This window comes from Hippoglossus stenolepis, chromosome 19, assembly GCF_022539355.2.
Source record: "Hippoglossus stenolepis isolate QCI-W04-F060 chromosome 19, HSTE1.2, whole genome shotgun sequence".
NCBI classification, from domain to species: Eukaryota; Metazoa; Chordata; class Actinopteri; order Pleuronectiformes; family Pleuronectidae; genus Hippoglossus; species Hippoglossus stenolepis.
In genome coordinates, this window is record NC_061501.1 from 6,613,686 (window position 1) to 6,640,529 (window position 26,844).

The following is a 26,844-nucleotide window of genomic DNA, read 5'->3' on the forward strand; positions in this document are numbered from 1 at the left end:
ACACAGGCAAGAACAAGGTCAGATTCCACTCAGTCAAACATCTATACACTGTACGTAGAGCACACACACGTTTGAACCAAGTTTGCATGTATTTTTAGCTTTGATTTCATCCTCTGTCATGCTTCAGATTTATATAGATTGATTTGTTTCATTTGGCCTTGAGTGATGAATATTTGGCAGGAGTTTATAACAGAATTAAATTCAAATCAATAAAATGAATCATCACTGTAAGGAGGTTACTTCATTTTATTGTATATGAGCATCTAGAGTAACAATCTCTGTTATGGACATTTTACTAAGATGTTTTCATTCTAAATGACGTGCATATTTGATTACACAACAAATACTTCTACAGCAGAGCAAAATATACATGACAGTAACCATTTTTCATTTTGCGCATTTTCTATATAATGTATTTGGCTCATTTCCATGCTGTATACATTCTCTAACTGCTGTTTTATAATGTTGTCTTATGACGCAGTAGACCCTCATCTCTTGGTTCACTGTGGTGTCTGAGGGCGTAATTAATGTGGGATCTCGCGGAGAACCCGACAGCTTCTCAAAATACCAAGTCTAGATTTGTATCTTTTCTCCTCTCCCACATGCACAGAGACACTTCCTACACCTGTCGGTTTAGCCCACCCGCAGGTCGAGAGCCACAGGAGTATTTTTAACAGTCTCTCCTGTCCATCTGTTCAAAGTGGCCTTTTTATGTTGCTGCACTTCAGCCTGCTCGGCACGTCTCCTTTTAGCCTCGCAAGGTCAACTAAACTCAGTGTGCGCCCCTCCCCTCCCCTGTCCTCTCCACCAAAATGCTGCCTCCCTCATCCTTCCCCTCCTTTCCCCCTACAGCTGTGTGTAGGGAGCCAGGCAGGGGTGGGGGGGGTGGGGGTTGCTACGTGGGGGCTTGTTTAATGTCCTTGTGTACTTACTCTGGCCTGGGAGAGGATGGCCTGGGCTTGGGCTTCTTGGGCAGACACCACTGGACCCTTCTCACCGTCTCCACCAAAACGGAACTGTTGAACGCAAACACACAAACAAAACGTTACTCACTCTGTTTGGAATTTACGCAAAAAAATATTTTTCTTATATCGAGCACTTACTGGCAACATCAGCATGGTACCAGGAGGTCCAGGCAAACCATCAGCACCAGGCAGTCCACCACGACCAGTAGGACCCTGTATCACAGAAGAGACAGAAAAATCAACTTTAAGTTTTACTGGGACACAGGGAAGAAAAGAAAATGTTTAAGGGGAATAAAGACAATTTCTCTTCCTTCAGTGACTCTTCAATAATGAGTAAAAATAAAAATCAAAGTAATGCAGATATCATCATATTAAAATTTCTGAATTTCAGAAGACAAGTTAATCTATATTAGTGACATGTGTTGTTTAAATTAAAGCCCTTTCTCTAGGCTTTGTCACACGCCACAAATGTTGTGTTGTGCTTTTAAGAGAAGATTTAATCCAGATGTAAATGTTGTTGAGAATTAAAATGACGTTGATCATTATGGAAATCTGTGCAGACAAAATGTACAGACATACGTATCCAGACGTTGTGAAAAATGTACCTGATGCTGTGCTATGCTCCTATGTGATTAACAGTGGCAGTAATGTGGAGGGAAAAACAAACAGAGCCACACATACTTTCACACACAGTACACACACACACACACACGCACCACACAGCTGGGGCACTAAATGCTGGAGGTGTGCTGTTTGTTAGGTTCATTAATATGTGCTCCTCCTCCTGCAGCACACATAGACTGAGCCTGTCCATCTGTAAACCCCGCTACTGTCTACAGTCCAAAACCAACATCCCTTTCCATGAATTCTGGTGCCCATGTTTGAGTGTGTGTCTGTGTGTGTGTATGCATGCGTGTGAGAGAAAGAGGGAGTGGGTTGCACATCTGCGGAACAGAGATGGATACTTCTTCTGAAGGAAAACCCAGGGCAAATATTCTCCAGCTTCTAAACTTCCACAGTTTGACCCTAATAACTTACCTGTTAGGATTCATTCTGGTCTTAATGTGTAAACTGGTATCTAATTTCCATCTACCAGTTTAATGGTCGGCTCAGTTTCACCGCATCATGTGAAGCACAAATAGTGTTGCTTAGTTTACTACTGTTTAAAAAACTAAGCGCACCGATTTGTAGCGACGGTTAAACTGTTGGGGTTTGTTTGGATCTTTACAGGAGCAGCATGTGATTACATTTGGCACAAGCAGATCCAAGTTGCACTTTGCTTCATTTGACATGTTAGCCGATGGGCTGGTGAATTCGTTTTAGGAGGCTGGTTTATTTTGAATTTATTCTACAATACTGTGTGCATATGCAATGAAGTAGACGAAGGTTAAGTTCCCATGAGGCATGAGGTACTCGTAAGTATTAATATGTAGCTCTCATAGTTGTGTATTCAGGGGTATAAGCCATCTCTGCACCATCAATCACTATATAAACAGTTTACACACACATACACACACAAACAAAACAGTGGGTTTTTTGGAGACATAAATTTCAACTCACCCTGTCACCGGGATCTCCAGCAGTGCCTGGGGGTCCCAGTAGGCCTGAGGGACCTGGAAGACCCTGAAAAGACGCCGCTAAGTCAGACCACCGGCACGCCAGCACATTTAAACCCAGACAAAGGTCGTGTATTAATGACGCTCAGGACTTAAATCAATATACTCACAGCTGGGCCAGGAGGTCCTGGTGGTCCTTCAATCAGCATGCCCTTTAAAAAAATAAAACAAACACATTGTTTCACACCACAAATGCTGGCCTACACAGCCAAAGATGAGTGAGCAGTCAAATTCTGATGCAAGTTTTAAGTGTTTTATATCACTGCAGACATTTGGACATGTCATGTTTAGAAAAAATGACAGGCACGTATCAGCATTGACTCTTGGACTTACAGGTTCAATCACTGCCGGCTCGCCCTTCTCTCCCTTCTCTCCGAAGGCTCCTGCGGCACCAGCGACCTGCAGTTACAGAGCGAGCACAGAGGTGGCATTCTTCACACAGCAGTCACACAGTTCACAGGTGAATGAATGGCAGCGATGAGCAATGGCAACTGTGGGGGGGGGGGCAGCTCAGCCAGGGAAAAGAATGTGTGGGAACGCTTGAACGAAATGTTTTACAGAGATCAATCAATATCACATACTTAGTTGTAACTACTGCAGCTTTGTCAGAGACAGAAAAGTGAGTGAAGAGTTGCACCAAAAGTGAGATAACGTTACGGAACAAAACAGGCAACATAGAGTTAGTAGTCACGTTGAGAAAGAATGGACCTCTACATTGTGCTGTGCTTGAAATGGAGCAGTGCTGTCATTGCATTACCATTGTGCAGTGTGGCTGAAGGTGACCAGATAAAAAAAAAAACACACCCAACACCAGCAGGTTATTACTGTCATGCAAAAACCCCACAAAAAAGGTAAATTAAACAGTGCTGGGGTCAAATGAATAAAGATAAAGACAAAGTGTGGAGAAGGATGTGAGTGAGATGTTTCCACTAACTGGTCGACAAACTGTGATGAGCTGTGAGGGTAGGGTTCAAAAGTTTGGGCATGAAAGAGAGTGAAAGGAATCTATAACAGCCTCAATACAACCGTGTGTTTATGTGTGTGCACTCACTGTGCAGGCAGCTGCCTATGAGTTATAGGATAATTGTAGTGTATGCAGGGAGGGTTGTCATGTTGTCAAAATGGAGGTATAGACAAAGGGGGAGGGGCTTGTTGGGTATGTTTGAGAGGGTTGCAGGTTGGGCCGACATACACTAATTTAATAAAGAATGTGTGTGGGGATAATGAGTTGTAAGAAAGAAAGAAAATAATGAGTGTGAATCATTCCTGTGCTTCTCAGCCAGAATGAAAACTACCAAATAAAAAATCAGTTACACCCAGATGCATGCACTGTCCCTATGACAACTGTCAGTCATTAAATCAGAAATCACACACAATGCATTTACTGACTCCACACGTATCCCATGACAAGCAACCCACTAGTAAGGCGTGCACTGGAGGACAGAGTGAGTCCCTGATGCGGGCCCTTCATGCACACACCCCTCGGTCAGCAGAGTCGGGGTGTGATACTTACGGTGCTCTCAGAAACGTCGGTTTCCGCGGCAACCCCGGGCCCCACCTCATCCTCGTAGGCTGTCGTGGGCTTGGGCGGGGCCAGGCCGTACTCATCATATGCCCCGTAATCATACAACCTGTTGTCAACATCGCCCAAGTCATACTCGTTTAGGACATATTCCTTAAAGTTGTATGCTTCCGCACCAGTGTCCAAGTTGTCCCCCGTCTCTGGGACAGCGGTGGGCTCGGCGGCAATGGGAGCAGCGTCGGTGACATACGCACCGACAACATCCTCCTCCGCAGCCTTTCAGGCGTTACCCAAGATAGGAAGGGGGGAGGAATGGTGAGCAACCAAGGAGAAAGGGATGTTAATTAAGCAGTTGAGGTGAACAGTGTACTTTAAGATGTTATTAAAGCAGACTGCAAATGAATTCAGCATATTATGCAGAAAACAAAGCAGCAACACTTTATTTATTCCAAGTATAAAGAGGAAATTTGATGACCTGATAGTGATGCATGATTGTAACTAGGATTTTTAAATCCAGCAGCTTTTTTATCTTTTTAGCCAAATTAAGTACTGAATTGTGTTACTTATATTATGTAGTTACTTTAAGCAACACAAGCTCAGTAAATACACAATGGAATAAATGAAGTGTTACTGTCTGGCTGACTCTGATGATCAAAAGTTTGTGATTCCAACACGTGGACAGACGTGATGTTATTTCAGCTTTCTTGTCTACTGACACAGACAGTAAAGAAAGGCTGAAACACACGTCTGACACCAGCAGCATCTGCACAAACATCACATCAGTCACCAGGTTGTTGCAGCTGTGCAGATACACAGAGTGCATCATGATATATAACCACTTAAATTTGAATTTGTTGGTTTTTGGAGGCACTTTCCCTTGTTACGCTCTGTATTTGGCACAAGTGCTGCAACCACAATTTTGTCTTTCCCTCCAAACTGTGATCACTCTGGATTTAGCTTTAGAGAGCGACAGAATGGATGCAATTACACAGTTACAATTGGCAGGATTTCCCACTTCCCATCTCACCGAATCATGTATTTAGAACTTCCTGTGTAATCACATCCACTTTGTCAGATGCAGTAGACAGTGTATGTTTGTAGCTGGCTGTGATGAGATTTCATCCTCGTTGATCATAGTTCTTTTAGAGGTAATTAGCAGAACTACTGATCAAAACCAAACTCATGTGATGGACAACAGGGCATATCTAATTTTTTAAATCCAGTATCATTTACTGTCAGTGACTTGGCTAAGAGACGCTCTGCCATGAACAGCGTCCTTTAGTCCTGGATGAGGCTGCAAGTCTTGTCAACTCTCCTCTCTTTGTGTGCATGGGTAATAAAAGCAGACAAGCTGGTGTGACTGGGACAATAATTCTGGACACATTTTTGGCTCCAGGTAAATAAACGTACACTATGCATGGCAGAAACTGCTTGTTCATCTGTCTTTTCTATTACAATCCATCACTAATCACTAAAGACTGATGTTAACTTGAAAACTAATAAAATCTGCAGCCTTGGCCAAAATTGAGTGTCAACATAATGCCACAAATGAACTCCACAGTGTCCATTGCATTATTTTCTAAGCATGCAACAGCGTGTCTGCAGTGAAACAAGTGGGTTGTAGCTTTGAAACTTAAATAAAAACTCCTCCTGTCCACACCAAAATTAAGTCAAAAGACACATCCGTTCACTTGAGTGGCTGTGTCTTTGACATTTCATACCAGATGCCTCCTTGGTTAACTCTTCCTTGCTCACATTCCCCCAAAGAACCCACTGGTTTTTAAAAGTAGATGAGAATAAAGATGAAAATTACCTCGTGGGGTCCACTCGTGCCATAGGGGGACTGAGTTTGAGAACCATCTACAGTTCCGTAGTCATTGTCTGTATTGTAATCTCCTTCTACATTGTTTAGCTGAGTCATGTTGAAAAAAGGAAAGAAGAATAAAGCGAGGGTTAACACAAAGGCTCAAATCAAGGTTATTTGCCAGGGTTCCTCTCAAGCTGGCTACAGACTGAGCTACTTCTACACAGAGGAGGTTAGGGAGCTCTACGTTGGCCATCACAGATTTTCCCTTCAGCGTTCAGGGCGGGAAGATCTTGATGGGACTTGATCTTTTCTGAACGTGAACGTTTACCCTAAAATTGCCTCTGGGTCGTGCCGGCGCTGTGGCCTGGTAGCCAGGCATCTGTCGTTTCTTCTTAGCGGCAAACTTTTTAGTCGGTGATTTTTTGGCAGCCAAGAACTTTAAGGGCTTGGCCTTAGTTTTACTGAGGGACTTTCTGGTCCTCTTCTTTTTCATGGAGACACTACGTTTCTTTCTCTGGAAGAGGTTTCGGCGACAAAGAAGACCAAGACAAACATGGAACATTCAAAAGTGGAAATGACGATTTTAAAGGCACAGTCTGCGACTTTTGCACAGAATCTTTACCGTTCCAACTGCCAAAAGACCACATGCTCCATTTGCCGGCAGCAGCCCATGTACAGTAGTTGGTTTGCATGCTGTCCTTTCCCGATGACACCATGTTAACCAACTACAAGGGCTGGAACTGGAGCGCTGGTCATATTAACACTACCTTCAGATTACATGACAGTTGGGTGGAAAGGGTGTTGTACAACAGCCGGGGACTGAGCCTTTCATGTGACACACAGGAGACTTTTAGGGACATACTGTATATGCTAATCAATCTGGGACTGACACAAACACAAAACACAGAGGATTTGCCTTTCAGCAACACTTTAGAGCAGCAGTGGAGCTTAGATTTGCTTTTGCAAAATGTCAAGTATAATATTGCTGATATCTCGTAATATATAGGAACAGTTTAAAGACATGCTGAAATGCAAAAACGCACTCAAAGCAAATGGCATTCCCAGTGAGAGGAAGCAGCAGCCTCATAAAAACAGACACAAGAAGGACTGACACAACAAGTATGTTGACACGCACACACCAGAGTCTACTGTAGCTCTGCTGTGTCACTGTAAGGTCATCGGAGAAAGCATAATCAGCTCAAAACTCCAGCCTGATTCTTTGATCATTTTGCAGAAACAATTCGAAAATCTGAAGGACTCTTATTCTCGTAAAGCAGATTACTCCCAGTAAATCCGTGTGCACATGAACATAACACTGAGACGCAGACAACACACAGGACAAACTTGTGGGGTGGGGTGGACAAAAAAGGGAAAACATCTTTCATTTTCTTTTCTTTTCCTTTTTTCATTTACCTGCGGTTCAGAATACTCATCGGTGGGAACGGTGTCTGTGGCTCCCTCAGAGTAATCATAGAACTGAGAGTAATCTAAATCAGTAGTGTACTGGAGAGGTTCAGAGAGAGAGAGAGAGGAGAGAGGGTGGGATGAAGAGAGGTGTTGGTGTTAGCATTAGCATTAGCATCAAGGATGCAGAAGAAGTAGATGATACACATATCATCCTTCAAGCAGTTTAAGTTTGAATATGGCTTGAGCATTAAAGATAAAACACATTATTATTGTTAGAGGCTGAATAAACAGTGCAGTATTAATAATATTATATCCATAGCATCATACAAAATGCTACAAGCTGCAAAGTGTAATGTTATTATGTATTAATAAATAAATAATTAATAAAACGTTAACATATTATGGTTCATTGATGATGAAAAAACATCATCATTACCCTCAAGTAATCCAAGCCAAGTGCGATTAAATCAGATAATGTTCCTCATACGCAGAACAAACAAGTAAACACACGTTGAAACAGGACATGTGGGCCCTCGCCTACAAACATTTCAACAGATGGGAAGTTTAAAAGCTCATAAAACAAAGGAAAACAACAGGGAAACCTCAAAGACAAAATCACCAGCTGCATTTCAGGGATATGGTAATGGAACTTTCTCACTGCAAGCATGTAAATTATACACCTCAGAGTGTTTAAGATTAAAGGTTTCGGATCTAAACAAAGTGCAGCTTCCTCGCCGTCTTCTTCTTTTTAGACATGTAGTTCTCTACCAGTCCTTTATCAAGGAGGCAAAAACTAAACCATTTAATATAATAGCAACATGAAGTTTATCATGCTTAAATGCTGAACATGATACCATGCTTACCTAAAAGTCACAGCTCATGGTATCAAGCAACATGTGTGCTACCAAATTATCTAATTAATTATAGTAGTTGTATCTAAACTAAATTGGCCCTGATATAGGATAAGTTAACACAAAACTATTTTACAGCTGGTCAGTGTCCAAGAGTGTTTCAGCGAGCCCATAATAATCATGTTAATGATACATGGACAAATATATAAGAAGCAGGACTAACTTGAAGCACTAAGTCAGACATGTTTACATGTGTGATCAATTAAGATGTATGTGTCCTTGGCTGCTGCTTGCACAACAATAAGAACTGTGAGCAAACAGTTGGGGTTAATAGAATTTTATGTTGCGTCCTTAAGCTGTTAATAGATAACTTAGGTACAGAGGAAGAGATGAGAAGAACAGAATACGTAACCCTCTCAGCTCCTTTCAATATAACCTTTTAAATTAAAATCTTGCGCTGTCATGTGTCGCGCTCATAACATGATCGAACTCCTGAGTGCTCGCACAGCAATCAGTAAATCATTATGTCATCACGGTGAAACTTTGAAGTGTGAAGACACACTTAATCTGACAGGGCACAGCGGGTCACAGCTGCTGCGCTGCCCTCTGTGCACATCTGGCCACACCTCCAGTCCAGCACATCACTGCAGGCGTTTTACCTCCACCTACCTACTCGATGGAAAACACCTGCTGTGACATCATGTGATTCAGGGTGTGGCCAGGTGGGGACCATGTGTTGAAGTTTCAATTATTGGTTTAGTGTTTCTTCACGCTTTAGAGGTGGTGGTGCAATTCAGAGCATATGACAATGCTGAAATACTGTTCTTTGTTGCGTTGTCTTCATGTGTAGTACACTGAATAAGGACGGTGCTATACAATTGGATCAAATGAATCAGTTGATATTGATAAACAGCACTCACACAAGTCTGTTCTTACCACACCTGATATGTGATATGTTAATTCTCCTGATATTGTATAGAATATTTGAAGTACTGTGGATTACTCTGTAGCTGTCAGTTAATGTACAGTTACACTAGGATCATATAGATTTCCCAAAGTGTAAAGCCTGAAGTGTATTTGTGGAACGGACTGAGAGAAAAGCCTGGCCTAAGACAAGAAAGGCACAATGACGCTTTCCAAGAAAACGACACTTATCCCTGGAGCAAACTTCCCAAGGTATTATTACTTACTTACATGCTACAGCCATTTCTATGTAAACACATTGAACCACCTATAAGGGTTCCGTCCAAATTCAGACTAAACACACAGACTTAAATGTGCAAATAAAACCAAGTAAAAAGCCTCAACAGGCCCTGGATTTAAGTGAAGCTCTTCAATCCCTCCTCTTAGAGAATCTCAATAAATCAGGACCCTTCAACTGCTGCAATACCCCCTCCCACCCTCCCTGGTTGGCTGACCTCTTCCTCTGGCTCCTGGGCCTGCAGGGTTTCGCCGTGGGGAGTGTCACAGTCTGGGCTGTAATGTTCACAGTAGTCGTACGCGGCTTTGGAATCAGCCACGATCAGAAGTTGCTGGATGTCTCCCTGCGGAAAAGAGAAAAAAGAAACATGAGTTGGTTCTCCGGTCTCTCCCACATGTAAACTCCCATGCCAGTTTAAAAGATCACACATCAGACATCCGCTTTGAAGATTTATTCACAGACGAGATACGGCTACGCAGACATACCGAAAAGAGCGTCATGTCTCATCTTGCTCTCCCACTTACACACGCTGGGCAAAGTGGCATAAATGTACATCTTAAATTACAGATGCGATCTCTTACGGCCCCATACACTTACAGAGTCTGGCAGAGTAAATTCCCCCCTCATATGATTAAATGCCTCAACACTGAGTCCTTCACGTTGTTAGGGGAGGAAACTGGGGAAATTATTATTATCAGCAGAGAGGTTTACCTCCGGAAACAAACATGTGTTATCACCTGGCACGAGACAATTTCATTCTTACTATTAACAATTGGTGAGACCACATTATTGGCTTATATTTCTTATTTCAGATATAAAGTATCATGTCAGTATACAGTATGTTCGACATGCATGAAGAAATACGACCTTGAAATAAGTTCATAAGTATTTCATGTTTTGTTTTCTTGTTTCCAGAAACTCAGTGGCAAAAATTGTTAAGTAAGAAAAGACAAATATAATTTTTTTTCTTTACACTCAAACACTAAAAATATTGTTTAAAGTCACTCAAGCGCTGAATCAAATTGATTGTGAGCAGCTTTCAATTTGAAGGCTTATCCCACAAGCCCACATGGTTACCGATGGTGTCAGGTGCAATTAGTGTCAAAGGGGATTGTTCTAAAATTAAGCCATCTCTAAAAATGTAACAATGCATTATGGTTTTGTCTGGAAACCATTAAAATAGCGCTCCTCAGACATGGTTTGAGAAAAGTCCCTCAAACCACATTGTTCTCTCTGTGGTGGGGACCGGACACCACAGTGCTCGACACCATTGCAGCTCTGTCTCGCCTTGTTGTCAGTCCAACAGCCAAAGCACACAGCTCACTGCAGGACAGTGAAACATATAGGAGAAAGCATCTGGATTTTTCTTTTCACTCTGTAATTGCTTGAACCGTGTTCGTTCAGGTTTGCTGAGCCTTCTCATACATTGCACAGAAAGCTCAGGGGGCTTGTGTGAGGTGGGTGAACAGGCATGTCCTCGGTGAGGGTGTTTGGCAGGGGAGCGCACCGAGATGCTTTACTAAGCCCAGAGGTAAAATCCTGTGTCAGCGGGGGCACCATACGTTAAAGAGCAGAAGAGAAGACTGGCAGTGAAACGAGAGTGAATAGAAGCAGGCTGCGACTTGTCAGGAGAATGTGCTGTGGTGTGTCAGTCCTCCCTGTTTAAAACAACTAGATCTATGGATCCTCAACATGCAGCTCAGAATAAACATTCATGTGTTAATGCTTGTCCCATGGAAAAAAAGGAGCAGTCGTCCTTGAAACCTTCTCTGTGTAACCATCCATCAACATCTCTGTGCACATTGGCTGGGTGGACACTCTTTTCAAGAGACCTCGATTTTTCTGACTACACAAACACAATGGATTTGCAGACAACCTTAAACTGGGATAGTTACAACCTGAATCGTCTATGCTTTCATCAGGATTTCTAGCCTGTTCCTGCCAAGTATCTGATCTTATCTCATTGTTATGCATAATTCCAGCCCTCTGATTTGGGTTGCCAGTCAGTAAGTTTTTACACTGCAGGTATTACACTGTCAGTAGCGAGAGTCCCAGTGTAACCAGCTCACTCCTTCTGTCTGAAAGCTTCTCGACAACTGAGGGTAATGACGGTTCATTATATAATAATGGTCATATACATAAATTAGGTTTTAGCAGTGAAAGTGAGCTAAGCTAGCAGAGAAGTGGAAATTCACAGCATGTAGAAATTCCCCAAAAAGTTTTGCATGCTACAAAGAACGAAAAGAAGAAAAAAAAAAAATGAGAAGGGGACAGTGTGTGTTTGTGTGCATATGCACATGTGTGCATGTGTGCATGCGTGTGTGTGTGCTCGACAGAGAAAGAGAGAGATCAAACCTTGCCCTGACTCAAGTTGACATGTATTACCTCATGTGTCACCCAAAGACCAACACTGAACGCTTGAACCCTGCCTAGAGTCAGCTCTAATTAGTCCACGTCTGAGAGCCACCCGTCTGCACACAAATAGGCTGCGGAGACATGGTGCTCAACTCCCAGATCACATCAGATCAGCACAAGCAGGAAACCTCGGGCCGTTTCGTAGGGGGACGTGAGCAACATGGCCGACGCGTCCACATGGAAATACAGATGGGCGCCGATATCGACATGTCAGGATCACGTATAGTATTTGCAGCATTAACATGACAAATTAATATGATCGCAATAAGCCGAGTGAGACACTGATGTCAGCTCAGTGAGGTGACGCCCCGCAGCATCCAGCGACAGACAGGCAGGGCTTTACAGAGAGCAGCTGGGATGGTAAAATATGTTTTGCGCTGTGAAACACCTGGCGAGAGTTATGCCGAGGCCCTGAACCTGTCTTCCATTGTGGACAGCTGAGATAAAAGCCTCTGGCAACTCGGAACGGAGCCAAAAAGACATGCCCCTCCTACCTACAGCACAGCATCGCACAGCACAGAAACAGGCCCATGAGGCTGTGTGTTAATGGCCGGGGTGTCAGAGGTCAACGAGAAGAGAGAGGCTGAAAGAGAGAAGCTGGGTCAAGATCAACAGCTGAGACAATCTGTACCTGCTTTATCCACTGTGTTGGGATTCTTGGTCAGTGGAGCTCACAAAGTGTTTAAATGCACCGCTAACATTTGAAAGACAAGCTAGTGCATGACAATTATTAATGTGCTGATGATAACATTCAGTGGTAATGTGGAAAAACAATATGAAGTGTGACTATGCATTAGTACAATGTCCTATCTTCATTTTTACTAGAGAGCTCGCTGCAAGTGTCTGTCCATCACTGATCTGTGAGGCTGTGCAAACAGGGTCAGAGACACCTTACAAACATAAATATGAATGTAAATGGAAGGGGTCAAAGGTTAAAGCACACGTTTCCTACATGAAGACAACATCCATGCTTTGAATGTTTCGATTGCTCTTTCGTCTTACATGGTGTAATTACAGGGTGAGCGCACGTCAACACTGGCCGAATCAAAACGCAACTAGTCGTCTCCCTGGGTCCTTTGACGTACCTTTGCCTAGGGGAACATACCTTTAGTCCTGCCATAGCTAACTGTAATTAGACAGCCCCGCACAACAATTAGCCACTCCCCCAATGTCTATACAGTAGAGTGGGCCTGAGCAGAGGGGAGCTAAGAAAAGGCAGAATGGGCTTGAACCCCCGACAGCTGGACGACCGAGCCTCCAAAACATGACATTAAAGGAGCAATTAGCAAGTTCAGCATTTTAGCAGTGCACTAAGCCACTGTTCTATAACGAACAGCAAATTATAATGCAGGTAAACACAGATCTGACTACAATAAGTTTAGCTAAATTATAAGTGGAAGTGAAATCAATATAAAAATGTGTTCAGCATAATTCACTGGCAGACTATTAATTGCATGTGTAACTTTTAGGCAGTAAAATAACTCATCTGTCCACTTCAAATATTGCTCTATTTTTTCTAGGCTAAACCAGACGCTAAGAAATACCCAGCAATACCACAAACGGATGCACCTTCTTAAACAAGATGCACCGTCTGGCAAAACTAACACCATGTCACAGACACCACAGCACCATTTAGCCCTTCAGCTAAGCCTGACTGAGCCCTGATGAGTGTTTGCTACCCAGAAATAGAGGGGCCACGCAGGTATGTATGTGTGAGCGTGCTCGGTTCAGACAGGTAATGTCAACCAGGCATGAATAGACAGTCTTATGGCTTTGACAGGGCAGGGAGGCCTCAGGATGGGGAGGGGTGGAGAGGGAGGAGTAGGTGGTGGTGGTGGTGAGGTAGGGGGAGAATATGCAGGGAGGGGGATGAGGAAATGAGGAAGGCCTGACGGGGCAATGAAAGACTCCCATTCATCCAAACCCAGATCCCTTTGCGACGGTGGTCGCCCTCCAACCTGGGGCAGGTACGGCATGAATAGACGTTTATGCAAAATGCAGGTCAACTAGCAAAAACAAATGTCAGACTTTAAATATCAGAGAAAATAAAAGTCATGATTAAATTCCCACTTGAAATTCAAAAACGTACCTTCCAAGGTACAACATTGCTTGCATTCCTAAAATTGTCTTACAGGTGATTCACTGTACTGAAATCAAATACTGGAAAGTCTGCCAAGGTCCCATAACCTTTCAGCAAAACTAACATTTCGGACCCATTTATTTTCTCATTCTAACCACTGGCCTGAATGCACAAGGCCGAGGTATTTCCTTCCCCTGTATGTCCCAGCATGCACCGGTCCCTGTGGATCTCAGAGGAGAGCAGGGGACAGAGAACAGACAGGAGAGCTGTTCCAAAAACCACACAGTGAAGACCCTGTTAAGCCGACTTATGGCTCCTATTTTCAGCACTTCCACTGGCCAAACTCTGACTGGACACACTGTTTCATATGAACGCTGGTTCCTAACCAGGAGATATGAAAACAAATCTGTTTATAAAACTTTGCAGCTAAGGCACAATAGTCCACAGATTCTCACTCGTTTATTGTCGAGCATTACGACACAGTAATCTCATGCAGAGATTTTGAGCAACATCCAGATATCTGAAATTTGATTAAAAATTTGTAGATTAAACATAATCCAGTCAGTTTACTACTGAATGAAACAAAACAAAAATCTAAGTTTCCAACTGATATAGCTTATATGTCCTGTATGATGGCAACACAAAAACAAATGAGTGCTTTCTCCAAAATATAATTGATATTTCTTTCATTTTGTTGTCTGACTTAAAATGATAATACCAAAGGTTGCATGCAACACTTCATCAGCAAATACCTGCATGTCAAAAACCAAATGACAGCATAGCCTGAGGTGAGACAGAGCAACTAATGCCCAAAAAAGAGGATACAAAAGACATGTGCACAAACATGCAGGATGCTCTGTCCCTGTGGCGTTGACAAGGGATGCCAAAAACTATTTATACATGCATATATCTCTTTTAAACAATAGCAGCCATTCATCATTATAATGACCAGCCATTCCCACTGCCCATAAACAATCCAGCACTCTCTCCAAAGCAAACGCAGCCCCCATACAGCCTTCCAGTGACCTTTACCTCCCACCACACACCACGACTGTCAGGTCAATTCAGCCATTGTGTGTAATTATTTACATTTGCCTGATCCTATGGCAGCATCCGCCTCTGGAGTAACAGCAACATCGCGAAAAAGTTGGCAGAAAGATTTGTATTTGTATTATTTATATCAATTTGCTCTTAGATATGATAGTGAGAAACAGTCTGGGATAAAAAAAGACTGAGAATTCAAACATTTAATTTCAAGGTGAAGACTTTCCCAGCACAACACAAACTACTAATAACAGAAACAACAAGGATTCAACCACTGTTCAACCAAATCACAACAGCAGCAGCTCTGTTTAAAGGCGTCACTTCAGTGTTCACCACTTATTTAGAGCTAATAGGTCATTTAGTTCAGTTTTAGCTCTCTGCTAGAGACACAGTAAAAGGATTTGGGGGAAATTTGACTGTTTCTGTCTACCTGCATTTCTGATACCTGGTGGATGGAGCAGTGATCATCTGTGCCAACTGGTTGGGCGCAGTGTTTCCAGTATATAATGCCAGTATATAATGTGGCTATTGCAGTTACGTAGGACTCAGTTTTATTAACTCTTGAGAGAGGGTGTACCTAAAGCTTGGTGCCTGCCTGATCATCATGCTTGGGACACGAAACAAAGCTTTTGTGCTAATGTGCCACACTAGCTACCAATGCAATGCTAAAGACAGGAACACAGAAAATGAAATCACACCATGTTCACCAGCTGCCTCTGCTTCCTCTTTCACATCAATGTGATTTGTTTTAACAGGATTTGAATGGCTGGTAAAGATGGTGTGTCACTTCTTTCTATCTTACGACTCAGACTGTGACACCTTACATCTGACCTATTCTAAAAGTAAGAGTCTCTAAGTGTCTTTCTCATCCAGTGCCAAGTATCATATACTTCCATGAGAAGATAATAAGATTTTTATAACTACTGTTTTATTCATTTAAGTTAATAAAAAGGACAAATACAACATAACTGCTATTGCACTGCTGGACTGCTATTGCACTGCTGGACAGTAACAACCGACAGCTTTGTAGTCAAAAGCAGGGATTTAAAAACTGGCTGACTATGGTACACTTCTCTCTGTCAGTGAAATACAACATGGCTGCCAAAATAAGTTAGAAAGCCATCCATTGGTTGGCCACTTCAACCACTTCACTTGCACATCATCAGATTAACAGTCGATCCAAAAGAAGCCTTCTTAGGTAAACCTCCAACAATTAGCTGTTGGCCAGGAAAGGGGGCTCCTTTGCCTCTAAGTGTCTCTAATTACAGGGTAAAGAGAAGCTTCAACAAAGGATCTGAGAGGTTTAGCAAAACCCTAAGTGTGCTTTGTAGAAAAAATCAATTAGGCAATGATAACATACAAAAGATGGCAAAGACATTCAAATGCTTACACGTGACTTAGGTCCGAATCCCAAAATATCACAAAATGCAGTCAGGTAACCAGATAAAGATGACTTTAAAAAAAACTCCCAGAAACCATTACATCACCATCTGTTCACTGTCAGAGTCTGCTGGGACTTTATGGGTAGACGCTGCACCTCAGCTGATGTGTGGAGGTGAGAATTGATCTTTTCAAACTCATCCAGATCACATTTCCATAGGCCTTCGTTTCCAAGACACACAGCCACAACACAACATCTCCCAACATTCATGCCATTAAAACTAAGCTCTAAGTAGTAGTGCATGCTTTCAATCTATGTTGATTTTAAAAAGCTACCCAAGCAGCAACACTGGGCTATGCGTCCGTTTGATCTCCACATATAATCTGAACTGCTCGCAGGTGGAAGTTAAGAGCACCACATTGACCAAGTTACAACAAGGAAAGCTGAACACGTCTGTGCAGGGTCATTCTGCGCTGTAATATCTATGATATATGTGTCATATCTAGAAGATGCATATAAAATCAAAAGACGTGAGGAGCTCCAGATCCTCCCTGGTTTCTATCATCTCCACATTCCTTTTTGGCAGCATCAAAAGGAACCAGTGCTGCCTCCATGGGACTTCAACTGAAACCCCCCCCCCGAGTCAAAGAGTTTGAAGCAATATTTGGCAGAGGGGGAAATCTGGACACAATAAATGCTATTATTTTGAATGACTAGATGTACACAAAGATAAAAGCTATACAACACACGAAGACTTAAATTCAGAACAGACTAAAACACTGCTTGCTGGGAAAGCCTTTGTAGAGCCTACATCATTTCATTTCATGTGGCAAAAAGCAGACCAGCAATAAGGCCAAATACGCAGCTCATCCTTCCTCTTCTGTCTTAAATGATATGACCTCACAATCCACAGCCGACAACTTTACCTGGAAAACCTCCTCGTCCAGGAGCCTGGTTCCGAACACGGTGATGCCGTTGGTGTCGATGGAAGCATGGTCACTCCTGAGGAGAGGCTTGACGATCTTCTTCTTGCAGTCGACGATGATGGTGACCGTCTTCTTCTCGACGCTGATGGCCACGCGGTGCCACCTGGTCGAGGACACAGTGAGGAGAGGTGAGCAATACAAAAAGAGGCCACTGGGTCATTCAGTGCATCAGAGGAAGAACTTTACTGGGACGGAGCGCAGAGCAGAGCTGGAAGAGTTAATCCTGTTTCAAATTGTTTTCAGGAATTCAAATGAAATCGCACACTTACATCAAAGTACCGCAGCTGCTTTCACTAAATAATCCTGAAACACTAGTTACTGTGGCGCACATGAGGCACTGCAACTGCACATTGAAACTGTGTGATAATGATGTCATCTCAACAGCAAGTTAATAACATGTTGTTTGAGCGTTTGATTATAATGGCACTTTATCAGCACTTCTAATGGGATTCTAATCATGTTAATGATTACAAATCACCTCAATAAGAAAGCAACTGTGCAATGATGGCATTTATTACAGGACGAAACGCGAAAAGAAACAACAGAGTTATGAATGACACATTTGGATCAACAACACCCATGGACGCAAAGGGTTAATCGAGGTCACACGTGAGTCTGACACCTTCGCCTCTGGACCATTTGCCACTGCACTTAAGGAAGGACTATTGCATACCAGGCAGCAGTGGACCACATTCTTGCCCCCACACTTTGGCCCTGTTTAACACGGGATTACACTCATTAAACTCCAAACTTAATCCTCCTTCTGGGTTACTCGGCATGACAGACGTGGTGAACATTGTGGAAAGTGTGTGTCAGGATCCAGGAAGGCCTGCCTTGCCAGAGCAGGAGACACACAGTCAAAACATTGTTCTGAGGTGGAAGATGAGACCTGGCACCACTGTAGCCCAAGATGGCTGCATGGGAAGCGAGTATCACAGATCTGATACTTCTTTTACTTCTCTATGGTGCTATATGTTGTTATCAGACGAGGGAAATGCCCGACTCCCTTGAACACAGCTAGATCATAGAGAGACATTCCAGCGCAGGCAGTGAAGCTTAGAGGAAAACAAGCATGCAAAACTCTGTGGGCTTAGCGCTACAGCAGGAAGGATTACTTGTCACTTCGTACTGTAAGGCAGAAAAGCAAATGCTGACTTCAATAGGTTTGAAGAATATCTCAAACTCTTGAAGCGCATTACGATCGGAAGAAGTCGAGTAACATTGTGTTTGAAAAGGAAAATGTAAGACAGGTCTTTCCAGAAAACATATTTCAAGAGTTTATAAGCCCAACTGTATACAGTGTAAGAGTTAACGAGAAGCCCTCCCAGTCCCTGTAAAGAGAGGGATTATGCTCTTTTTCACCTCATCAATGTCATCTTTGTGCCTCTCTTTTCAAGCTTGGCCTTTGCTTCTTAGTAACAATACATCCACAGGGACTGCACACTGTACGAAGCCTGAGCTGAAGATTTAGACAAGGCCTGGAGCTGGAACTGATCCAGGCCGAGAGGTGATAAAAATCCCCTCTGCCTCTTCAAGAGTGTGTCACAAAAACTACACAAAACAGGCAAAGAAACTAACACAGAACTGTCTGTAAACACGTTCTCTTTGTCATAACCTGTACATAAAGGATTTATTCATGACATGAGCTTTCTTCCATCATTATTAATCATGTCCACACTAGATCTCATCTAAGAGCATTTGAGGACACAAAAATATTGTGAAAGGTAAAAATTAACTATTCTATTATACTACTCTCTTAGCATGTTCATTGAGTGAGAAAACCGTCAATAATATTACACCATAAAATACTAATTCACATGTTGTATTTTCCCATTCGTGTATTTTCTCCCCTCTGCCCCAGGACACAGGCTCATGTCAGCTAAGCTGAAGCTCTGAGCGAGAATTCAGGGATTTCTGAATTTGGGAGCAGATAATCAGGTTTATGTTAAAAGGTTAGCAGTTCTGTTTCTGGTTGGGTGAGGTAATCCAAGGGGGTAAAAAAGGAAGTTTAGGCCCGCCCCCATTTCCTCCTCCTTCCTTTCCCCCCCTTTTCTAAAATAACAGAGGCAGTGAGTTCATGGATGAGGTCAGGTTGCCCATAGCAGTCCCTGCTGTGCCCCAATAATCCAGTGTCTCCCTGTCTCTGACCTGTCTCTGTGCCCGCGGACCCCTGATGAGATGGATAATCCGGTGATGAGCACCTGTGGTGCAACAATGGGAAGATCTAGGTTGTTTTCTTGCTTTTATCAAGAAGAACGAGTTGGTGGTAATAAGACTATATCTGATTGTTTGAATGTTTCAGTTGATTTAGTTAGTTAACAAGTGTTTGCCACTGAAATCCACCTCTCAGAACAAATTCAATGAGAATACAGAACAACCCATGCTGGTTTTCCTTTGACAACCAATACACAGATCAATTGCATCCAAAAATATATGATCAATAATAGGACCACAGGCAGTTTTTCGGACCATCTGTCTATGCAGGGTGACTTTCTATCATGTCATTCAGTGCTGCAGATTGGCCGGGCCTGGACGGCCTGGTCAAATTTTAAATCCAGGGAGATTAAACTTGGTGCGCTCATTTCTGCACCATTTACCATTTCAAACACTCTCATTCACCAACAAGGATTTTACTTCCCTGCCTGCATGCTACAACACCCTTTCCCTCTGAATCAGCTTCAGCCATGAGCCTGAAGCTGCGTGGGCGTGTTATGAGTATGTGAGTACACGAGTGCACATCTGAGATCTGACGTACTTTCCGTCCGCAAGGTTGAGACTGCGGAACAGGGGGTAGTCCTCCGGAGCTGGTTTACCAGTCTGATCCTCATACAGGAAGACAGGTGAGCGTCCCACCTCCACTCCCAGCTGCTGCACTCCCTGCCTGTTGTAGATGGACAGCAGGAAAGACTGGAGGCCGGACTTGGGGCGCACTGTTGTCAGGATGGAGAAGTCCTCAGGAAAGACACTTCCTGCTAAGACAGGAAGATGAAGAGTGGAAAGGACACGTGAATGGGATGGAGTTGTTGCGACCTAGGACACTCCGAACATGGCTAACTAGTTAAAACTGTACTGTCATGTCGTGTTTTGGTTACAACACATTCACGTTCATGAAACTAGGCTGGACCAAATCATGGTTGTAAATTAAGTTAAAACTTTTGCATGTCTTCACTTTGAAACACATTAATACCACATTATAGTGACCAAGGAAAAGGCCAAGAGGTTTCTCTTACCGGGGAACAACTGCGTGGTGGGGGCACTGATCTGGATCTGCTTGGCAACTCTGTAAGCTGAGTCCGGCTGTGATGCTCTTCGGTTTGTGCAAAATCCTGAGGTTTTCGTCACTCCTTCGGGGTAATTTTGAAAATCTAATACTTTTAGGACATCCACTGGTTCTGCTGTTCAGGGAGCAAAAATAGAACATCAGTTAGGTCATGGTACTTCATCACAGTGATCAAGCACATGGATGACCACAGTAAATCTTATTTTCATACTGTTCCATAATGTTAAATACATTTATGAATCCTTGTCGACAACCACTGCATGATCAATACAAATATCATTGAAAGGCATTAATATGGAGGGGCCTTTCTCACACAACAGTAAACTATTACTGTAATTTCATTGTCGTACGTTTGTCGTATTTCGAGTTTTCTTGAAGATTCCAACCTAATTTATAAGTGGTCCAGGCCTGTTGTAGGAGTCAGGTGAAATGAATCTGCCGTTATTCAAATTCAAGTTTTTCCCAAATAGATTGTGTATTTCTTTAGCTTGGAGCAAATATAAATAAATCTACAAATTACACCTCATATTCATTGTGTTTAACTCTACAATTTGGAATATATTATTATTCTAAATGTGTTCTTGTACCCGCTAAAAGTCAAGATTAAATCAGGGAATGTTGCCTTGCTGTGGCTCTACAGCTTCCTCTAACTGGGAACGTCTCCATCAAGGGCCAATCAAAGAGCATAATGAACAAACTGGGGTCTAGTTCTATAACACCTGGATAGGTTTACCTCACCAGAGCCTCTCTGGGTTTCCCAATCTCTTCAGTCTGATACACTTGACATAAAGGAAACCCATGGGAAAAGATTGTAATGATGCCTCTCAAAACACCCTCTCAGTGTCATACATTAGCCTGGTGAACATGATCAGGCCATCCCATTGGACAGAGCATACAGACCCACATCTGACTGAACACAATGGCAGACTGTTAAATCTCACTAATCTGTTTTTGTAAGGTAAGTGAGCATGCCAATGTGCCTGAAGGCATCAATGCCCCTTTTCTGATGGCTCTAAAGCCACTGTTTTGGTTAGCATGTAGAGTTCAAATCATGATAAAAGTTTCTTTTATTAAAAGGGGACCTTAAAAAATGTTGATCTCAAAACACTCTGGTCAAAATTCCAGCTGTGGCAAGGAAAAGCAAATTAAGACCTGTTTCATTCTTTTCAGAGAAGCATTTGGTTTGGGGATAAGTCCCTGTTTTAACATGAATGTATTCCCAATATAAGGTTGCCGCAAGCACTGCTCGTGCAAATGTTTGTACGAGATCAAAAAATAATTAGAGCTGATTATACTGTGGTTTGGGCACAATATTCAGACCGATGCACTTTATAATTAAGACAGAGAGAGCATACTAAACTCCGAGCTGTATGCAGCCCACCAATATAAATGACCATCGAGCTCAGCTAGAATAACTGAGCGTCCTCACACACTGTCAACTCACCACAATCCCACTCTCTCCCATTTCAGCGGAGCACAGAGGAGACAAAGACAAGCAATTTTATATAAGACACGAACACAGTGTTGCTTTATAGGAATGACTAAAGTCAACTTGGCCTTTTTTTGGAGCTTGTGAGGATGAATCGGCTACTTACTTTGGAGAGTGAACTGAGAACCTCATTGTGAGTTCCTGTGGAGCTGCTTTCAGTTCAAACTCCAGGACTCATAGGTTCCAGATGTGGCCAATTGGCCAGACTATGACCCTCACACCAGGGCGCTGAGAAAACGTCAATACTGGCCCATCCATTAAGGTGACCAAATGAGTGTGCACAGGTTTTAAAAGAGTGCATCTGAAGAGCTGGTGTGAGTTTGCCCTCAGGGCTAAGCAAACAGACCACATACAGTGGATACCAGCAGAACTGACTGTGGCACGGAAGATGGACCTTCCAAAGTCTGGAGGAGACCGAAAATTTGAGCTAAGCCTTAAATCAGCGGAGACCGCCTCTAATGCTCGGTTGCTGGATCTTTATGCAGAAGCATAAAGAAAGGAGGAGCAGTACTGTACATTACCATAATACATAGATGGAATAATCTGATAGCATCTCCGTCATGTTCACAGGTGTAACCAGTGTGTTCCAAGAGATTATGTAACACCATTCTTAGGACAGAGGCCAAAAACAGTCTCAGCATTCTTTATCAAACAGTGTAAGACATAAGCATACTGATATTATAACCCCCTCCTGCTGTGTCATCTTCAGCCTTTATATCTTTACACAAAGGTGAAATTGGCTGGTAAATGGAGGAGGACCTTTTCACCTGCAGCTCCCTGAGACTCCAAAAATACCTTCAGCCACAAAGTCCCTCTCTATACATGTGTATATAAATATATACACCCACCCACCCCCTGTCTCCCTCTCTCCTTCTTTTAACTTTCACCATGCTGGCGGCTAAAACAAGACGGCTTTATACTACTGTCATTCCAAGGAAACTTCACCAAGACCTACCCATGTTTTTCAAAGCATTTTTCCCCTCTACTCTTCCCCTCCCCTTGTATTTACTCTCATTAACTCCCTTTACTCTATCCCTCCATATGGATACGTGTATGTTGCCACACAGCGTTTCATACTTTTTTCAAAATCCCAAAAAAAGGTCATGTTATCACAAACTCGAAAGTCTTTTGTGTTCCTCCCAATTTAAGAATTTGCGCGTGATTTCACAGCTTTGTGTTGCGGAACCAAATGATCCAACGATGAATATAAATATGTGACAGCTTCAGCAGGACAAAGGTCCAGCAAGGAGCTGATTAGCTGATGTTCCTGGTTGAGCACATTGGGGAGAGGACTCTGAAAACGCTAGCTTTGTCTCCTGGAATGCACATCTGAGCCTGCGCCCGGGGGGGGGCTGAGAAAACGTGTCTGTACACTGCAAGATGGAGAGGGCACCCTGCAGGAACAGCTTTCGACTGCCATAAAGAGCTCAGGAGAAACTGACTGAGTCCCTGGAAAACAGCGCCTGCAGCACAATACTTTCAAAAATAGAGGCAGGAGATGATGAGTTTGTGAAGATGAGATTTACAATCTGAAGTACTTCAGTCCAGTATCTCCTGAGCAGGTTGTAATCCTAACTCCTTAAAAGTGACATAAATTGACTTGTGCTGTATAAACAACAGCAATGAAACTCTATTAACTTGCTATAACATCACTAATTATTTGGTTAAAAGGTTGAGACATCTAACCACCAATGTGCTCAAGAAACCCTTTTAAAACACAGCATTTAATAAAAAATACAAGACTGAATTTCCATCATTCATGACCTAAAACTGTTTCCTAAATCTTTTCCTATACCTGTGTGTATAACAATAAATCCCTGCAGATTTGTCTATAGGATAAAATATAAGGCCTGTGTAATCCTGGACCCTGTGACGGGTAACCATTATGGCTGCAGGCTAGGCCCATACACTGGGCCTGCTCTTTGAAGGCTCTGAAATCATAGGGAAGTGCAACAAGGACCATCATCAAATAACTGCTCAGTACTTAGGAGAGGAAGCATTCCCACCGCTCACACAACACTGCACTCCGCTCCTGCAGTTCACCAAACAAGTGCAAAGTTGAGGGTGAGGGCTGTGGGCACCCGGTGGGCTGGGGGTTGGTAGAGCGTGGGGAGGGGGGGGTGAGGGGGGTCAGCCTTTGGGCTTCAGTGTGGACCAGGGCACTGTGGAGATAGGGTGAACCTGCCTGACCACTCAGCCCCCTGTTGACACACACAGGGCTCTGCGCTATATGCACTGACAGTTAAGAGATCCAGTGAGGAGGCCTTTGCAAAAAATGTGCATTACATATTCTTATTTAATATCACACTAAAGCTGCACACTGACAGAACATCTTCATGTCTGCAAAAAACTTCTATGTACCTCATAATCTCCAATTAACCCCCCCCCCCCCATCTATGGTCAATGGACCCTCACTGCAATCCTTTCTGAAGAGACAGCTGCTTTCTGAGAGCGCTGACAACCGGGGTCAGCATTAAAAGTGTAAGTCTCAGCACAACGCAGTGTCCCTTCAACCATCTCACTGCACGTTAACGTGAGAAACACCATGGTTTTCAGCGCAGCCCAGGCAAAGCCCAGGGTCCGACAAAACGTCCGGCGTCATCTCGCTGAGGAAATCCACCCCGCTAACCGTGTCCACATCCACCCAGCGGACCCCACTTCAAACAAAGAGCTTCTTCTCAGCCTACAAGGGAATCTTAAGAAACGCAGGGATCACTGCTGAGTTCTAGTCCTGATCTCTGCAGAGCACATACCAGCGGTTTAGGACCAATTTAAATTTGGCGAAGTGTTTCATCTTCGACCCTCTCCATTCATGCGTAAAAGTAGCCCCGCGGTAAATTGTTACAGTGTTTTTGGCCAGAAATAAAATGTGCGCACCTCAAATAATTACCCCTGAGAGTGTGCACTGACTAAATTGCCTCTCGACCAGAGTTTGAGCGACCACTTCACTGCAGTACAGTGTGAGCTGGGTACAGCTTTACTGCAGCCAAGCTTTTTAGCTGGTGCTCGAACGCACAAATACGCAGAGCAGCCTTAAAATTGGCTGAGGAAGAATCGTGTATATTTGACTGTAAATAAAGTATGACGCCGCTGTTTCCAGGTATATGAGTTAATCCCTCAATCTCCATCATCTGTTCCCGAGTTTCCAGCCGCTGCGTTCCCTTTGGAGCAGATAAAGTTCGTTAGACAAGTTTTGGCCCCTAATATTCTTACCTGCTGTGACAATGGCAGCCTGCAGAACCAGGGTTAAAGTGATGAATGCGGTTACAGTGGAATCCATATGCCACCTTTTCGTTTTCCACCTTGTGGACCACCTTTGCATCTCCATGATCGAGCGCCAACAAGTGAATAAAACTTTTCAGCGACTTCAGGTGAATCTCAGTGACGTCCCTTCCACAATCCCAAACGACGATGGAAACTGTCCTACAAAATAGCCATATGTGTTTCAGCCTCTTCTCTCAGCCACGAGGCCCCCGATCCACCTTCCCAGTGCCCAGCCTTCACAGTGAAGGTAGTCGGGCTTTAACCAGAACGCGCAGAGTGCAGTCGGTACACTTGGTGCGTCCGCGGACAAGAGGGCTGGGCAGGCTCCACAAACCAGAGCCACGATTACAGAGGAATGACAAGGGAACCAGCCCCCGATTAGCAAATCACGGGGCTGGAAAGTCTCCTTCGGGTCCACCCATTCGCTCTGTAATGCGCCCCCAGGTCTCTCCCGGGTGCGTCTCAGGGAAGGAGGGGCGGGGGGAGTAAAGCAGGGACAAAGTTGGAGACGACCTGGGGACCATGAAATGGCAGAAAGGCGCAGGCAAGGTGTTTCTGTAACACTGATAGCAATCCGATTTAGTCCACTGCTCTTACACTAGTAGTAGATTAGTGTTACTTGCAGTATAACTGTTTAAATGGGACAGAGAAATGAGAATTCAGATTTTGCAGGAACAGCTGAGCAGATTTCAAATGCAGATGCTTCCATTCAGGACATTCAGGGATGACTGAGTGATTCACACAGTGCTGTGAACTTCACTTTCACCATATCTAAACCTATAGTTGAACACTTATGGAAGATTGTGGGTAGTGCTCTTCATCACCATCATCATGATCTTTTTAAATGAATGATTTCCATCCCTCTCAGACTCTTTCCTGGTGCAGTGAATCTGTTCTGGGGAGTTCACTGTAGTCATAATAATAATAACAAGAATAATAAGTGAAATTCTTTCTATATTATGACCTTTACTATTTGTAAGAAATGGCATGTTTAGCTCAACACAACTGATCATATATTTTATTGTGTTTTATTGTGTTATTGTCAGTGCAAGTCGGGATTTGTTTTTATCTATTTTTACTAGCCCTAAACCAAATAATAAAATTGTACTGTATTGTATTTACAGGGAAGAAATACCACCAGACAAGGAGATAAAATGAGGATAAACTAATGTATATATATCATACATGCTGGTTTTATATCAGTGAGCCATGTTGTACTGAGTGTCATTACTATACAGTTATAACATGGCTACAAAAATGCTTGTAAAACATCTTATTTTTACAATAGGTCTACAGGGTCACTATGCTTTTAAAATCCATCTGCACACAGAACACATGGGGTCATGTGCCAACAGTGTGAGATAACTCCACTTGTTCTCAGTAGTTTGCTGCTACTGTGTGAACATCCTGAAACAAGACACGCACAAACAAACTTTTGAACCATAAAAAGGCTGATTGCAAGGGGATGAAGGATTCCAGGGCTCCTCATCTAATGGCCTTTCAGAGGCAGGGGTCACTCCAGAGGACAGTCAGCTC

General features: G+C 43.2%; 1 protein-coding gene across 8 annotated transcripts in view; it reads right to left on the bottom strand.

Moving 5' to 3' along the window:
• Positions 1 to 25,643, bottom strand: part of col11a1a (collagen, type XI, alpha 1a) — a 75,089-nt gene extending 49,446 nt beyond the window's left edge. The window contains exons 1-13 of one of the 8 annotated variants that reach the window (XM_035142942.2): positions 25,258 to 25,643; positions 20,506 to 20,667; positions 20,031 to 20,244; positions 17,216 to 17,378; positions 9,587 to 9,712; positions 7,324 to 7,413; positions 5,917 to 6,015; positions 4,095 to 4,379; positions 2,915 to 2,980; positions 2,692 to 2,733; positions 2,526 to 2,588; positions 1,104 to 1,178; positions 933 to 1,016 (exon numbers count right to left, since the gene is read on the bottom strand). In XM_035142942.2, the coding sequence (XP_034998833.1) occupies positions 933 to 1,016; positions 1,104 to 1,178; positions 2,526 to 2,588; positions 2,692 to 2,733; positions 2,915 to 2,980; positions 4,095 to 4,379; positions 5,917 to 6,015; positions 7,324 to 7,413; positions 9,587 to 9,712; positions 17,216 to 17,378; positions 20,031 to 20,244; positions 20,506 to 20,667; positions 25,258 to 25,372 (1,584 nt within the window). In that variant the 5' untranslated portion in view covers positions 25,373 to 25,643. Of the gene's footprint in view, positions 1 to 932; positions 1,017 to 1,103; positions 1,179 to 2,525; positions 2,589 to 2,691; positions 2,734 to 2,914; positions 2,981 to 4,094; positions 4,380 to 5,916; positions 6,016 to 6,238; positions 6,425 to 7,323; positions 7,414 to 9,586; positions 9,713 to 17,215; positions 17,379 to 20,030; positions 20,248 to 20,505; positions 20,671 to 25,257 lie in introns of all 8 variants that reach the window. The other 7 variants (XM_047337896.1, XM_035142941.2, XM_035142940.2 and 4 more) reach the window with 7 other exon arrangements.
• Positions 25,644 to 26,844: the final 1,201 nt, after the last annotated feature.